This window comes from Rhinoderma darwinii, chromosome 1 (assembly GCF_050947455.1).
Source record: "Rhinoderma darwinii isolate aRhiDar2 chromosome 1, aRhiDar2.hap1, whole genome shotgun sequence".
Taxonomy (NCBI): domain Eukaryota; kingdom Metazoa; phylum Chordata; class Amphibia; order Anura; family Rhinodermatidae; genus Rhinoderma; species Rhinoderma darwinii.
The window spans coordinates 165,175,111-165,192,244 of NC_134687.1; the positions used below are offsets into that span (position 1 = coordinate 165,175,111).

At 43.0% G+C, this 17,134-nt stretch overlaps 1 protein-coding gene across 3 annotated transcripts in view; it reads right to left on the reverse strand.

Moving 5' to 3' along the window:
• Positions 1–1,097: 1,097 nt before the first annotated feature.
• ZGRF1 (zinc finger GRF-type containing 1) overlaps positions 1,098–17,134 on the reverse strand; it is a 140,608-nt gene continuing 124,571 nt past the window's right edge. For 2 of the 3 annotated variants that reach the window (XM_075860529.1, XM_075860526.1), the window contains one exon: positions 1,099–1,750. In XM_075860529.1, coding sequence (XP_075716644.1) covers positions 1,745–1,750 — 6 coding nt within the window. In that variant the 3' untranslated portion in view covers positions 1,099–1,744. Of the gene's footprint in view, positions 1,751–17,134 lie in introns of all 3 variants that reach the window. The other variant, XM_075860527.1, reaches the window with a different exon arrangement.

The following is a 17,134-nucleotide window of genomic DNA, read 5'->3' on the forward strand; positions in this document are numbered from 1 at the left end:
CTTTTACTTTATGAGATACAGCTGCTTTGTATACTGTATACAAAGCAGCTGTATCTAGCACTGAAACCTGTATCTGTCAGGTCAGCGTCACTGACGGGTTCAGTGTCAGTGGGTCCTGCGTGCCACTGACACAATGATCCACCTGTTAACGATCACATCTAAGATCATAACTTAGATGTGTTCTTTAACAGGTAGATCCTGCCTGTCAGAGACACACTAAACCCGTCAGGCCCACGGACCTGATGGATTCAGGTCTTTGCGCACGATACAGCTGCTCTGTATACAGTATACAAAGCAGCTGTGTCTCATAAAGTAAAATTAATTTTTAATAAAAAGTATTTTGAAAGTTGCACCAATACACTGATATTTTTATTTAAAAAAAAACAAAAAACACTATTTCAAATGGTGTACAAATGCTTGAAAAAAATTATAAAAAGCACATTTGGAAACAAGCTTTGATTTAAGAACAAAAAAAAAAAAAAGATGAGGAGGATACAGTGAATCTCTACACACTCCCTAGCCACAGAAAGAGGACTGAATCAGACTAACAAAATACAGAGTGGACCATATGGCCATGGAAGCTTGTACTGCCTACATTTTCCCGCAGACAAAGAACGGATTGAGAGTTGAAGGCAAAGAGAAAAAAAACAACTTTCTGGCTGATGAAGCTGTTGTCTGGATGCAATGATCCCACATCACAAGGCTTTATTCCAGGCTCCGACTGAGACGTGATATGTCATATGATTAGCATCTTTCATATTTACAAGGGTGATAGAAGCTGCTAGGCTTTAGAAAAAGGCGAGGGAAAGAAGGGGCATATGCTAAAATGGATTTAGCATTTGAAAGAGAGAAAAGAGATTGGATAAATACACTTAAACGAGGATTTAGTTTTACTCCTGTTGAGCTCTAATGGATTGTTGATTGAGATTTTAAGGAACTATACGGAGATGTCAGTAGTAATTTAAATGAGGTAATTCAATGGCCCTAAGATTATTTTTATTAATAACTTCAAGATAATTAACCAATGTTTATCCATTCAGGTAACGGTACATATAAAAATATCAAGAAATAAATAATACAGCACAGGGAACGGAATGCCTGCACAGTTATTAATCATTTCTCACCAAAAAATAAAAAATAACTGCGTATTATGTTGAATTTCAGTCTTTGTTTTAAAAATGGAATTTGAACTGCAGATCCGGAATTACGATATTTTAAAATAATAAAACATAGTTAATAGTCTCCAAGGAGTCACAGAGATCTTTATAAATAATAGATAAATATGACACAAAAATATCCACACCACTCTGAACAATGAACACTCTAGTGCCACCTAGTGTTCATTACACAGTTTATTTTATTACACCTTTCTGGGGGTCTAGATATAAGCATATTTACAATTCGGATAAGAGTTTAGTTAAATATTTACATTTTAAGACAATATTCAGACAGAACGGATAAGTTACTATCTAAAAGATGGCATCGTATGTCCCTCTTGTTTACGTCATGTGGTTAATATTATGCTGGTGTTTATCTTAAGATCTTACGAACAATAAAAAAACAAAACAATGAAACAATTGTAGCAAAAAAGTGCTCATTTCATGGTTTCAGTTTTTAGACCGTAACGTGGTAAGAAATATAAGTGTTCATAAATACAAACATGACAAAGGTCAAATAAGACTGGATTATCTTCACTTTCACATCGATCCAGTAGTAGTAGATTAAAGGGTCTTCTGTTCTTCATTTATGTCTGGAAGAGAAATTTAAAGAAAAAAGTAATACATACCCATATTTGAAGATTTATACACAAAAACTAAGATAGCCGGATAATGACACATTAACCCCTTTATGACCAGGCCTTTTTATTTTTCCATCGACATAGCCGTATGAGGGCTTGTGTTTTGTGGGACAAGTTGTAGTTTTTCATGGCATTATTTAATGTACCATATAACGTACTGGGAAACAGAGTTTCGCTTTTACGGCGTACATTGTGCGGAGAAAACTATAAGTCAACTGTATTCTACGGAATTATATTATTACGGCGATAACAAATTTCTATAGCTTTTTTTTACGTTTTACTTTTACAAAGAAAAAACTATTTGTTAAAAAAAAAAATTGTCAACGCCGCAAAAAAACATTTTTTTTTGCTGGGTGATCTGTCGATGAATGCAACCAAACTAATTAAAGGACGGGTGTCGGAATTTTTTTTTTATATCAATTTGCTTTTAGTGTTTTATTAAAATAAATTTTATTTATTTGTGTGTTTGTGTTTTACTTTTTTTTTTTAACTTTTACTTCTCTATGGGGGCTGCCATTTTTTTTTTCATCTCTGTATGTGTCGATTAACGACACATACAGAGATGGAATACAGCACATACAATGCCATAGAGAATGCGAACAGGAGCCGTTCCATTCACTATGGAGTTCGCTGTCTATGTGGGAACGGCGCATGCGCCGCTCCCACACAGTCCAAATGGAAAGTCTTCGGCCGAGCGACATCCGGCGCCATTTTCTTGTGGACCAGAAGCAGCGGCCGGACAGTAAGATGACTACTTCCGGTCGCAGCTTCCGGACATGTGTTCAGAAGCGAGCGGAGGGAGCGGACGGACCGGAGGAAGCAGCGGCGGCAGGAGCAGGTAAGTTATTTCTGTGTATGTTCGTGTTTTAGTGTGTGATTACTACTGTATGTAAACCTACTACACTGTGTGTTAGCTCAAAAAATGGCGACACACAGTGTAGGAGGTTTGAACATGCAATCCCGTCCTTTTTCCTGGCACTAGCCAGGAGAAAGGAGGGGGGATTGTTTGAGGCCGCTAGAGCGAGTGTGTCTTCTCAAATTTTGCAGCATAAAGCAATGTGGTTACTTTACCACATGCCAATGCTGCAATTTTGGGAATTGCTCCCTCTAGCGACTAGCACAGGGAAATGTTATAAATTAGAATCTAATTTATAATATTTCCTGACCTGTTGAAAAAATTAAAAAAATTAGAACAATGTCTAATCATGTATTTACTAACTGTTTAACTAAAAAATATATAATTTTTTCTAGCGACACATTCCCTTTAAAAGCACTACATTCTACAAATAGCTTGAGGTAATTTTGAAACATACATTGCATTGGCTTAAAAGGAGCTTGAATTGCATCAGGCACTTCAGTCAGGAATTGCCTGATTAAATTTGTGGAAATCAACAGAATCTCACTAGTGGTTTAGTTGCTCTGAACAACTTCATGCTGCTTTTAGGATTATATTTGCAGCCAATTTAAAAAAAAAACAAAAAAAAAAAAACCAGAACTGCAGTGTAAAGCATGAGGGAAGGACAGCAGCAGCCTGAGACCCTGATAAAACAGAAGGTTGATTTTTTACTTTTTAAGACTTCCAGCAGACAATGCAGCTAAGATGCTGTCAAGAAGCATAGCTGTGCACTAATGTAGCAGAGCTCAAAAGCAAACACTTTCCAAAAGATGATGACATTGTAAAATTGCTTAGGACCCTATACACACCTAAACATAAGCTGGACCAATGGTCCTCTGGGCAAACCACTTTAACAGAACTATAACCATACCATCTGTTTTTATGCCTGAAAGGCTTACTTTGCTTTAACCCCTTAGTGATCATGAATACGCCTTTTAATGGCGGTCACTAAGGGGCCTTAGACTAGACCGCCGCCTTTTCACGGCAGCCTAGTCTAAGTTCTGTGTGGGTGTCCCGTGCAGGCTGGAGCGGGTGCTCGGCTGTCTGATGACAGGCGGGCTCCTGCTCCAACGGTAGCGATCTAAGTTTACTTCAATCGCGACCGTTTAACCCCTTAAATGCTGCGATCAATAGTGACCACAGCATTTAAGTCGTTTACAGAGGGAGCTCCATCTTTCACCCATTGGCGGTCCACACATGCAATCGCGAGCTTACGAAAGGGTGCAATGGCAGCCGGGGCCCTAACAAAGGCCCCCAGACCTGCCCTGGCTATATGCCATGCCAGAGGCGAAGTATACCAAACATTATATCTGCAATCTAAAGATCGCACAGTGAAGTCCCCTAGTGGGACTGAAAAAATAAATATTATTAATAAAGATTACAGTTAAAAAAGTGATCGCCCCCTAAAAAAGTAGTAATAAAAAGTTAATCAATAAATCCTGTGTACCCCTAAAAGTAACAATGACAACTACATATAACTAAATTGACGGAAAAATAAAAAAAGTTACGGCTCTTGGAAAGCGACGATGCAAAACCAAATAATTTTAGTTCAAGAGTGTTTTTATTGTGCAAAAGTCGTAAAACATAAAAAATCTATACATATGTGGTATCGCCGTAATCGTACCGACCCATAGAATCAAGGTAACATGTTATCTGCGCCGCACGGTAAATGGCGTAAATTTAAAACGCATAATACAATGGCAGAATTTTTTTCGATTTCTCCCCCAAAAAAGTGAATCCAAAAATTATATGTACCCCAAAATGGTGCAATTTAAAAATACAACTAATCCCGCAAAAAAAAATAATAAAATCCTCCTACAGCTATGTCAACGGAAAAATAAGAAAGTTATAGCTCTTTAAATGCGACGATGGAAAAACGAAAAAAATTGCTTGGTCATGAAGGGCTAAAATAGGCTGGTCACTAAGGGGTTAACGGAAGATATAGAAGAGGTCATCGTTACAATATAATCTTGTACTAAACTAATCTGCTGTTAATTTCCTTATCAATGCTGCTAAAAATATTAAAAAACATTGATACAATAAGATTCTCTAAGTCTCTGTTCACATCTGCGTCTGAGACTGTTAGGAGCCGGTGTCACAGATTTCAGTGGGTTTTTTTTTATATGAAATATAGTTGCATTCAGCGCTATTTTTGTCAATAAAACGACAAACATCTCAGTGGAACCTAACGGACCCCATTATAAGTCAATGCGATCCATCGGGCAGCACTGGGGTTTATTGTGCGATCGATCACAGCGTTGTGGTTGTTATAGACTGAAGCCCCAGCATAGATGTAAACAGAGCCTTATTCTGACAACGAACAGTCCATCTTTTTTGCAAGGCTGATAGGGAAGGCTGTGATATTCTAAATTTGAACAACTGATAAATAAAATGTCATAATTTGTCACTTTTTTAAATTAACCCCTTACTGAGCGCCCAAACGTCTTTTCACAATGGTTATTAAGGGTACTAATGCACCAGCGCTGTGAAAAGGAAGCGCTGTGACATAAGCCCAACGGGATGTTGGGCTGCCTAAAGACAGCCGGGCACTGCTCTATTAGGCGGGATCAAAATTAGAATCAATCCCGCCTGTTTAACGCCTTGGTTTAATGGTTTAAGAGGGAGGGGGCTCCTTCACCCCATCGGCGCACCCGCAACACGATCGCGGCGTTCCTATAGGTTTTTATAGCAGCCGTGGGCCTAACAAATGCCCCCAGGTCTACCTTAAATTAACGCCTAATTGAACGCCTTAGGGTATGTTCACATGGCTTATTTTCGGCCGTTTTTTGAAAAAGCGGAAGTAGAACGGCGCCAAACGTCTGCCCATTGATTTCAATGAGAAAATCGGCGTTCTGTTCCGACGGGGCTTCTTTTATGCGTCCGTTTTGAAAAACGGCCATGTAAAAAAAATCACCCGCGAAAAAGAAGTGCATGTCACTTCTTGAGCCGTTTTTCAGTGACTCTATAGAAAAACAGCTCCAAAAACGGCCGTAAAAAAACGCCGCAAAAACGTGAATTGCTAAAAAACGGCTGAAAATCAGGAGCTGTTTTCCCTTGAAAACACCTCCGTATTTTCAGATGTTTTTTAGTAAGCGTGTGCACATACCCTAAGGGTAAGTTCACACACAGAGTCAAAAACTTATCAAAATACAGAGCTGTTTTCAAGAGAAAACAGCTCCTGATTTTGAGACGTTTTTTGTGCCACTCGCGATTTTGTCTGCGTTTTTCATGGCCGTTTTTGGAGCTTTTTTCAATAGAGTCAATGGAAACGGCTGCAAAAATGTCCCAAGAAGTGTCCTGCACTTTCGGAACAGAACGCCGTTTTCCTATTGAAATCAATGGGCAGATGTTTGGAGGCATTCTGCTTCCGATTTTTCGGCCATTTTTCGGGCGTTTACGGCCTGAAAAACGGCCGAAAATAGGCCGTGTTAACATACCCTCACAATGACAGAAGTATTGCAGTGTATTATAAAAGTGATCAAATAGTTAAGCAGTTAGTGTATAAGTGATTAAACATTGTTCTAATTTTTTCACGAGTCAGGAAATATTATAAATTAGATTCTAATTTATAACATTTCCCAGTGCTGGTCACTAGATGGAGCAATTTCCAAAATTGCAGCATTGGCATGTGGTAAAGCAACCACATTGCTTTATGCTGCAAAATTTGAGAATACACACTCGCTCTAGTGAGCTCACAGAATCCCCCCTCCTTTATCCTGGCTAGTGCCAGGAGAAAGGAGCGGATTGAACGGTCTAACCTCCTACACTGTGTGTCCCCATTTGAGCTAACACACAGTGTAGTAGGTTTACATACAGTAGTAAACACACAGTAAAACACGTACATACACAGACCTAACTTACCTGCTCCTGCCGCCGCCGCTCCCTCTGGTCCGTCCGCTCCCTCCGCTCCAAGTGCACAAGTCCGGAAGCCGAGACCGGAAGTAGTAATCTTACTGTCCGGCCGTGGCTTCCGGTCCACAAGAAAATGGCGCCGGACGTCGCTCGGCCGAAGACCTTCAATTTGGACTGTGTGGGAGCGGCGCATGCGCCGTTCCCACACAGACGGTGTACAGCATAGTGGATGGAACGGGCCCCGTTCGCATTCACTATGGGACTGTATGTGCCGTATTCCATGTCTGTATGTGTCGTTAATCGACACATACAGAGATGGAAAAAAAAATGGCAGCCCCCATAGACAAGAAAAAGTGAAAAAATAAAAAAAAGTAAAACACAAACACACAAATAATTTTTTTTTAAATAAAACACTAAAAGCAAATTGATATAAAAAAAATTTGTTTCGCGACACTCGTCCTTTAAGGGCTTATTTACATGAACGTGTAATACGTCCGTGATTTTCACGCGCCTCGCACGGACCTATGTTAGTCTATGGGGCAGTGCAGACTGTCAGTGATTTTTGCGCAGCATGAATCCGCTGCGTAAAACTCACGACAGGTCCTATATTTCTGCGTTTTTCACGCATCACTCACCCATTGAAGTCAATGGGTGCGTGAAACTCACGCGCACCACACGGAAGCACTTCCGTGGGACGCGCGTGATTCGCGCAACAGCAGTCAAAAGTATGTTTGCAAACAGAAAAGTACCATGTGACTGATCAGCACTCAGTGGCCGCAGGGCACACACATGGAGATGGTGCAAAACCGAAAAAAAAAAAAGAATTCATGTGCCAAAAATTGCAGATTCACTAAATTTTATATTGGGTAATTTGATCGTTTTAGCCTAAATTTACTGCAGTAGTTTTTATACTACTTTTTTTTTTAGCAGATTCAACGTCAATAAATTTTAGTGTCAGGAAGTCAGGAAATTCTTTAGTTTTATATTGCCATAATTTTTTGTTACTGAAGTCTGTTGAGTAAATTTTTTCTTAACTTTTATTTTCTTTCTTCTCTTTTTTTTTTAAAATATTTAGTCATTTTGAAATACACGTGTAATAGCACAACACACACAACCCCGTGTAAAAAATAAAGTCAGTGTTACACGTGTTCAAGCACTACACACACCCTGAATGAAAATGTCCCAATCATCCCAATCGTCTATTCAGCAGAGGAGGCATACGCCATCCTGGCCTCTGACACTGATTCCGCCAGCGAGGAAGAAGAGGAATTCGCCCTATACATCTTGTCCTCCTTCTCATGATCTGGTGATGAGGAACCCCGCAAAGGCGACCCAGGACATCAGCTGAGGCAACCCCCCAGATAAGTGATCCCGTGTGGAACCCACCCCTATGAGAATTATGAGCCTAAGATCCCTGAATTCATAGATATAGATTTTTTTAAAGGTTTTTTTCAGTTAGGATTTAGTGAATTTAATGGTGGCCCAGACCAAATTATATGCCCAGCAATTTATTGCCCAGAACCTCACGTCATAGGCCCTTCAAGTGGAACCCTGTAGATGCAGCGGAGATGCTCAAATTTTGGGGCCTTGTGCTGCAAGTAAAGAAGCCACAGATCAGGCAATAGTGGAGTACAGATGTTTTGTACAACAACCCAATTTGCCTCATTTTCTTCTGTCTACATTGAAGGGGTCATTTGGACAGTGACCCAAGGGGTGTGCACCCAACCTAATCTTTGGTCCTGTGCTGCTGATCTATATCTATACCCTTAGATACATTCATTGAGGGGTGTAGTTTCCAAAATGGGGTCACTTTTGTGGGGTTTCCACTGTTTTGGCCCCACAAGACTTCTTCGAACCTGACATGGTGCCTAAAATATATTCTAATAAAAAGGAGGCCCCACAATCCACTAGGTGCTCCTTTGCTTCTGTGGCCTGTGTTTTAGTCCATTACCACTCTAGGGCCACATGTGAAATATTTCTAAAAACTGCAGAATCTGTGCAATACATATTGAGGAGCCTCTCTCTGGTAAAACCTTCTGTGTTACAGAAGAAAATGGATTAAAAGTGACTGTCTGCAAAAAAAAAAAGAAATTTGTAAACTTCACCTCCACTTTACTGTAATCCCTAGCACCTAAAGGGTTAATAAACTTTCTGAAAGCTGTTTTTAATACTTTGAGGGGTGCCGTTTTTAAAATGGTGATTTATGGGGGTTTCTAATATATAGTGCCTCAAAGTCACTTTAGAACAACATCAAGTAGACATATGGGATATGTGAACTAGTAACTATTTTGTTTGGTATTACTATTTGGCTTACAAGTGGATACATTTAACCCCTTCCCGCCGTAAACAACTTTCAGATTTTCATTTTTTCCTCCCGATAGCGTCTTTATTTTTCCGTCTATATAGTGGGGCTATGGGGGCTTGATTTTTGCGGGATGAGTTGTAGTTTTTCGTAGCACCATTTATTTTGCTGTATAACGTACAAGGAAACGGGAAAAAAATTATTTGTGGGGTAGAGAATGAAAAAAAACAAAAAGATATTCCTCCATCATTTTTTGCGTGCCGTTTTTACGGAATTCACTGTGCAATTAAAATAACATGTTAACTTTATTCTGTGGGTCAATACGATTACGGCGATAATATATATATAGTTTTTTCTATATTTTACTACTTTTACAAGTAAAAACCTAAGTGTAAAAAAGAAAATTTATTTTGCGTCGCCAAATTCCGAGAGCCGTAGCTTCTTTATTTTTCTGTCGATTAAGTGGTATGGGGGCTTATTTTTTGTGGGATAAGCTGTCGTTTTTAATAATACCATTTTGGTGTACATGCGATGGTTTGATCACTTTTTATTTCATCTTTTGTGGGAGCTAGGGTGACCAAAAAAAAAATAGAGATTCTGCCGTTTACAAGCTTTTTTTTTTTTTTACGGCGTTACCCGTGCGGGTTAAATAATTATATATTATAATAGTTCAGACTTTTACGGACGCGGCGATACCAATTATGTTTACACAAAAAAACAAAACTTTATTTAACTCATTTTTACTTTTTTTATTAGTCCCCCTAGGGGACTTCAACCAGCGATCGTTAGATCGCTTGTACGATATACTGCAATACTAATGTATTGCAGTATATTGTGATTCTGACAGGCATCTATTAAGCCCTGCCAGAGGCAGGGCTTAATAGGTGTACAAAGATGGCGGACCTGGGCGTCTTCATTAGGCCCCCAGGCAGCCATAGCAACCATCGCCCCCCCGCGATTGCGTTGAGGGAGGCGCGATGAGCTGTTAGAGGGGGTCACCCCCCTCTTTCTCACAATTTAAATGCTGCGCTCGAGCGCGATGCCGCTAGTTACTCTGAAGTGTCGGCTGTAACGTACAGCCGACACCAGCATCGTATGGAGTGAGCTCACTGCGTGAGCCCGCTCCATACTTCCCCTTCCCGGCTATGACGTAACTGTATGTCATATGTCGAGAAGGGGTTAAATTTAGAAAAATGCAAATGTTTACCAATTTTCTCAAAATTTTGGTGTTTTTCACAAATAAACACTGAATGTATCAACCAAATTTTACCACTAACTTAAAAAGTCCAATGTGTCACGTTAAAACAATCTCAGAATCGCTTGGATAGGTGAAAGCATTCCAAAGTTATTACCACATAAAGTGACATGTCAGTTTTAAAAAAAATGGTCTAGTCCACAAGGCGAAAACAGGCTGTTTCCTTAATGGGTTAACAAGAAATAGACTTTAGGGAGAGTTCACATGGAGTTTTTTGACAAGTTTTTTGACGCGGAAACCGCGTCGGAAAACACGCCAAAAAATGGCCGAAAATGCCTCCCATTGATTTTCCCATGGAAAAACCGTCTCGCGGGAAAAAGAAGGGACATGCCCTATCTTCAGGCGCTTACACCTCTGACCTCCCATTGACATCATTGGGAGGCAGAGAAAGCGTATTTTGCAGCGTTTTTTGCCCGCCGCGCACAATGGCCGTGGGCGAAAAACGCTGCGCAAATCGGCGTGCAGGCAGAGCAAAATCTGCCTCAAAATTCCAAACGGAATTTTGAGGCAGATTTTCCGCCTGAAAAAACTCAGTGTGAACCCAGCCTTACATGGAGTACAAAAATCTTGTTTTCCCGTTAAGATCATTGGGGGATACAGCACGATAGGTCGTCCTTAAGAAGTCTCAGGGGGTGGGAATAACAAAGAAAAAGTACAGCCATGCAACTTCCCTAATACACAGCTGCCTGCATCAGCAGAGGCTAGAGCAAGGTAATTTTGTAAAAAAATAAATGTTCTAATATTTTTTCAACTTTATGGACAATTTTCGATTCTAATCTCAATAATTTTTTTTCTTGCTATATTTACTTTAAAACATACCAAGACACAACTAAATTCACTATTTTATTTATCGAAATACCATAGGCAACGTCACAGGTTTAAACATGTGCAAATATTTTTTTTTCATAAATACAATAATAATAAAAAAAAAATCTAAATGACTAACAAAACTATATCCATAGGGGCCCCTCAAGTTGGACCCGGTGTCTGATCCGCAGGCAGCAATTTGTAGCACAATCGATACATAGTTATGTGATAAAATATTAAGATACAGAATAACTTTTATATGCTTTACTCTTTCAAATCTTTTGGAGTCCATATATTGCTACCACAACATTCAGCACCAATATAAAACTCTTCGCTTATATACTGATCTTGTACATCTGACAAAAATGAACAGTACGCACCCTGCCCCCAGAAGCTTCTTAACACTGTTCGGGCGGAGACACTTTGTGAAAACACATTGACTCCTACTTGTAGTGTGGTGTGGCAGACACCATTTTAATCAATAATTTGATATCACAATTAGGTGAAATACAATATTGTTGGCGAATTAATCTAATTAATTTGATTAATCGCCCAGCAATAGCAGAGGCTAAAAAATTTATTTGGTAAGACTTAGTAAAGGTGTGCACAGAAGCACAGGAAGCAGCCTTGCAGACTTGAGCAACTGAAGACTGATGTCTGAGCGCCCAGGAGGCACCAACAGCCCTTGTAGAATGGGCAGTAACCCGAAAGGGAAAAACGTTACCTGTGGACTAATAGGTTTCCAAAATCACGCACTAGATCCAACACGCAAAGGAATGACAACAAAAGAATTGGAGAGTCAAAAAGACTACATCGTATCCAGATAGACTCGGACTGCTCTTACCAAATCAAGATAATACAAACCCGCTCCGTCAGATGAGATCGGTAAGGGCAAAAGTGAGAACAATCATTGATATGGAAGGCAGAGAAGGACGGAGCAGGTCGGAACACCACCTCATCTGTATGGATGACCAAAAAGGAAGACTTGTAAGACAAATTAGAAAGTTCTGAAACCCATACCATGGAGGTGACCAGAAAAGAAGACACAGCGAAATGTCTCTCAAAGGGTTAGAAAGGAGTCACCTGAAGAGCCCTGAGGACTAAATTAAGATCCCAAGGCTGAATAAAATATCTGAAAGGAGGGACCGCAAGAACCATCCCTTGCAAAAAAGTCTTCAACTGAGAACAAAATAAAGTTTTCTCAGTGAACATAAGACAAGTCCCTGTTCAAGGCCTGAATGCAGGAAGGACAGAACCCTAAGGCTGGATTCACACGAGCACATTACGTCCGTAATGGACGGAACGTATTTCGGCCGCAAGTCCCGGACCGGACATACTGCAGGGAGCCGGGCTCCTAGCATCATAGTTATGTACGATGCTAGGAGTCCCTGCCTCTCCGTGGAACTACTGTCCCGTACTGAAAACATGATTACAGTATGGGACAGTTGTTCTGCAGCGAGGCAGGGACTCCTAGCATCGTACATAACTATGATGCTAGGAGCCCGGCTCCCTGCAGTGTGTTTGGTCCGGGACTTGCGGCCGAAATACGTTCCGTCCATTACGGACGTAATGTGCTCGTGGGAATCCATCCTAAATGTGGAACAGTTTATAGTTGTAAATTACTCTGTTCACACCAGCGGAAGTAAGCCTTCAACGTACAATGGTACACCCACCTTAGCTGACTGACTTTTCTGGCCTTCAACATTGTCTGGATGACTGGCTCGGAAAAATCCCGGCCCCCAGAACCTTAGGTTCAACAGCCATGGTGTTAAACGCATCTGAGGTAAAGTGGTTGGATTAGTGGACCTTGGGAAAGGAGGTCAGGTAGAAGCAGAAGACGCCAAGGCTCGTCTGCGAGAAGGATTAGGCCTTCGCACCAGACCCGCCAGGGACAGCCTGGTGCCACTAGAATAATGGGAACGCCTTCCCTCTCATGTACTCTGGGCAAGGGTGGAAATGGAGGTAAGAGATACAGGAGAGAGAAATCTCTCCATGGAGTAACCAGTGAGTCGACTTCTATGGCTTTGGTATCCTATTTCCTGGCCATGTAGTTGCCCGACTCTGGAGTCGCTCTGGTGGTTAAGATAAGCAACCACTGTGGAATTGTCAGTCAGGATCCTGACCGGCCAAACCTGAAGAAAAATAATCTAATGGGAAGAGGCTAGGAAGATTGCCTTTAATTCAAGAAGGTTGATCTGTAAGGATGTCTCCTCCTGCGACCAAGTACCTTCAAACGTGTAAAGACCAAAAACTGCACCTCACCCAGGAAGACTGGCAACCAGCCCCTGGAGAGGAGGAAAAGAGTGACCCATCGGGATGGCCGGTAAGGTCTCCCATCATCTGAATTCCAGAACGCAAGAGGGTAAGAGAATCAACTTGTCGAGGGAGTCATGCGACTTGCCCCACCGCAAGAAGATTGCCGCCTGAAGGGACCTGGAGTGGAATTGTGCATATGAAACTGATTCAAAAGTCGAGACAACGCTGCCAAATACCCACATGCCCAAAACATATAGATGAAGGAGTGTCCTGGTGAAGAAGAGCCATGTCTTCTGAAAGAAAAACAGTCTGCATGAGTGGGGAGTGTGGCCAAGCAGGTCTGGGCTTGAAAGAAGGTTCTCCTGCTCAGATTCTTAATCTGGAGGAATACATTGGAGGAAGATGACCGATTCTAGTTAGAAGCAGTTCCTCCATTGAAGACTCTAACAGGTACCTGAGGAGGGAATCTGAAGAAGAGCAGGATTTGTCCTTGGTACTTCTTACAAGGTAAACTGCGAGAGGTAGGCAGTGTAGAATCCATGGGAAAGTAAAGAGGGGCATTGAGTTCAGCCGCTATGTGGGAAGGCAAGCATTCCGAAAAGACTGAACCAAAGATTGTGAGAGTCTAGAAATGTCACATAAGGCCTGTGCAAAAGACCTGGCTCATGCAGGTGGTGTCACATCATGGGGGACTCTGGGTTGCAAACACTGGGCAGAACGGGGGAGGCTGGCCACAATTATAGTAGGTTACTAGGGCCACTAGTGCTCAGCTGTCCGATGCAATCCTTACGAGATAAAGACATCTCAAGGGAGAGGGTAAAAACACACAACTAACAGTGTCAGATTAGATCCCTGCGAGATACAAAGCTGCAGTTACTAATGGAAAAAAATAAGTGACCCCCTAGAAAAAACAAACATGAAATCAGCCTTAAGGCTGACCTGCTAGACCACTGGTGCTGAATCTGCTGACATGAGAGGCTGAAGATGAATGAAGAAACGATGGAGAAGTAAATCTCGTGGATCATCAGCTGAGGAGAAGATCACAGCACTAGTGGCAGTTCCTGAAGTATCGTTAAGGGTACAATGCGGGGGGGGGGGGGGGGGGGTGGAGGGTCCATCCTATCAAAATCCCACACTGTGAAAGAGACCACCCTGCTCCTGAACCTACCTTCAAGAGTGACTCCCTCTCAGAGACCAATAGCATGATGGCGGCTGGCTTATTGGCGAATGAGACTACGCGGTCGAGCTTGCGGCTTAGCATTGATGCAAGCTGGAAACTGGGTGTAACAGCCCCCGGCTTGCAGCATTGACGGGACGAGTGGCGAAGGCACAAAAGGGCACAGCGTGGTACTCATTGCCTCACCCCTAAGATGTAGTGCCAATGGAAAAAAAATTGCCTCCACACTGGTTAAAAGGTCATATTTCCCCATTGTCCCCCTATCCAGATAGGGACGACTAAAGTATCCCAATACAGATATACACCTCTAGATAGGGGTCCCCCCATCTATCTTGTGTACCAGAGGTAGGGAAATTCCATGGGGGAGGGAGCATGGAGATTTTCATACTCGCCCTCCAGAGTCTTTGGGTGTGTGCATGTTCTCCTCTTCAGAAATCTTGCACGTATAGTGGGCTTACAGACACTCTGTCTGCGGAAAATGAGGTTAGGTGAAAGGCGGTGAGGGAAATTCATTGCAGAGAACTGCCTGGTTTTCGGGCACGTGCAGGATTGACTAAGGCTTCGTTCACATCTGCGCTAGGGCTCCGTTCCGACTGAGCTTTCCGTCGGAACAGAGCCCTGAAAGAAACAAACCATAGGTTTCCATTTCCATCACCATTGATTTCAATGGTTACGGATCCGGTGCCAATGGTTTCCATTTGCCTCCGTTGTGCAAGGGTTCCGTCGTTTTGACGGAATCAATAGCGTAGTCGACAATGGTATTGATTCCGTCAAAACGATGGTACCCTTGCACAACGGAGACAAACGGAAACCATTGGCACTGGATCCGTCAGCATTGAAACCTACGGTTTCCATTTGTGTCTGTCAGGGCTCCGTTCTGACGGAAAGCTCCCACGGAACGGAGCCCTGACGCAGATGTGAACAGGCTGACAACCCTCCTGCAGATAAGGAGAGAAAAATAAATAAATAGAACAAAAATAGAAGCATACCTGAATATCAGGTCAGGTCTGCCTCCTATAAATACTAGGCTAAAAACTGAGTTAACCGGGGGCGTGGCCTAGCGGTGAATGTGAGAGGACGTGTGTGACCGGAGCTCCTGCTGTACTCATCCTATAAGGTCCATATATCCCGTAAAATTCGGGGAAAATAGCTTCCCCAGGGTCTTACCAGAGTCTGGAGGTGGAGGAGCACGAGTACCCGGCCATAATGACGCGCTCCAAGAAGCAGAAGTCGCCGCCAGCGAGTCCCGGGTCCCGCGCTCAAGATGGCGCCGAGGAGAAGGAAGGCCGCAATAGAGGCCTCCGGCAGGAAGTAGTGGAGAAGCTGGAGAGGTTCGCCCGCACGCCGAGAGCAGGGGGGGGGGCTGCACAGCAGCGAAAGTCGGCTGGAGATCAGGCAGCTGGAGGCTCATCTTATGGATCCAGGTACTCTCCTTTGGCGGGGGACATGAGAAGTGAGGAGGAGGAGGAGGAGATGAGTGGCGCCATGCAGGATCAGCCAGGTGCTGGAGGGAAAAGTGGAGTAAGGAAGGAGGAACCCTCCCTAAAGGACATTTTGGCAGCGGTGAAGCAAAATTCTATGGTCCTTAATACCTTAGCAAGCCAGATGGGTGATTGAAGGAGGACATTTTGCTGCTCAGGAATGATTTGCAGAAAGTTGCGGAACGCACCACTGCCGTGGAAGGGAGAGTCTCAGACATGGAGGATGCGATTCCTCACATAAAGCAAGATGTACAGGCACACTCGCAGGCAGTGGCGACATTGCTGGCTAAGACAGACGATATGGAAAATCGGCTGAGACGGAATAACGTTCGCCTTGTGGAGGTTCCGGAAAGAGTGGAGGGAACGAATCCGGATGACTTCTTTGAAAAGTGGCTGATAGACACATTTGGCAGAGAGGAATTGACCCCTTTATTTGCGGTGGAGAGAGCGCACAGGGTGCCGACCAGACCTGGCCCTCCGGGAAGGCCGCCGAGACCGGTGCTGATAAAGATTCTACATTATAAAGATAGAGACAAGATCCTGAGGAAAGCTAGAGAACGTCAAGACATCTCCTTTAATGGGGTGAAAAAGTGTCCTTCTTCCCGGATTTCTCTATGGAAGTTCAACGGAAAAGATCACAGTTTATGGATATAAAGAGACGCCTAAGGGCGTTACAAGTGCAATATTCAATGATGTATCCTGCCCGTCTGAGAGTGGTGGCGCTGGGCACAACTTCCTTTTTCGAGACACCGAGAGAAGCGGTTAGATGGTTGGATAGCCATGAAAGTCAGCTGAGACCGGCAGAGGGACGGCGTTGATCCGGAACAGACCGGCTGACAAAAGGAGGCTGGGGTTGCGGGACTGAACCAGGTGTCGTAGAAAATTGCAAGATATGGCATTGAGGGTTTCGGGTCATGTTTGGACTTGGAGTTGGAGGGCATGGTTGCGGTGAACGCGGAAGACCGGAAGAGGAGGAATGTGTTTATGGACATTGAGGGGTACCGATATGCTGAAGGGATGGTAGTTTATTTGCAAGAAAATGGCAGCGGGAGGGACGGTCAGTTACGCGGGAAAAGTGCATAACGAGTTATGGTATTGTTGAATGTACGGTGGGCGGAGTTGACCTGCCGACGCTTGTTATGGGTAATGGCAGATACGTTCTGTCGCCCCAACCCTTGGAAAGGGGTAGGTTTACGGGGGAGGTTGCAGGGGGGGGAGGGGAGGGAGGGAAAGAGGACCCAGCCGGTCGGATATGTAAAATTACGAGAACAGGATAGGATGTGTTGGGATATGTTGAGGGATGATGGGATC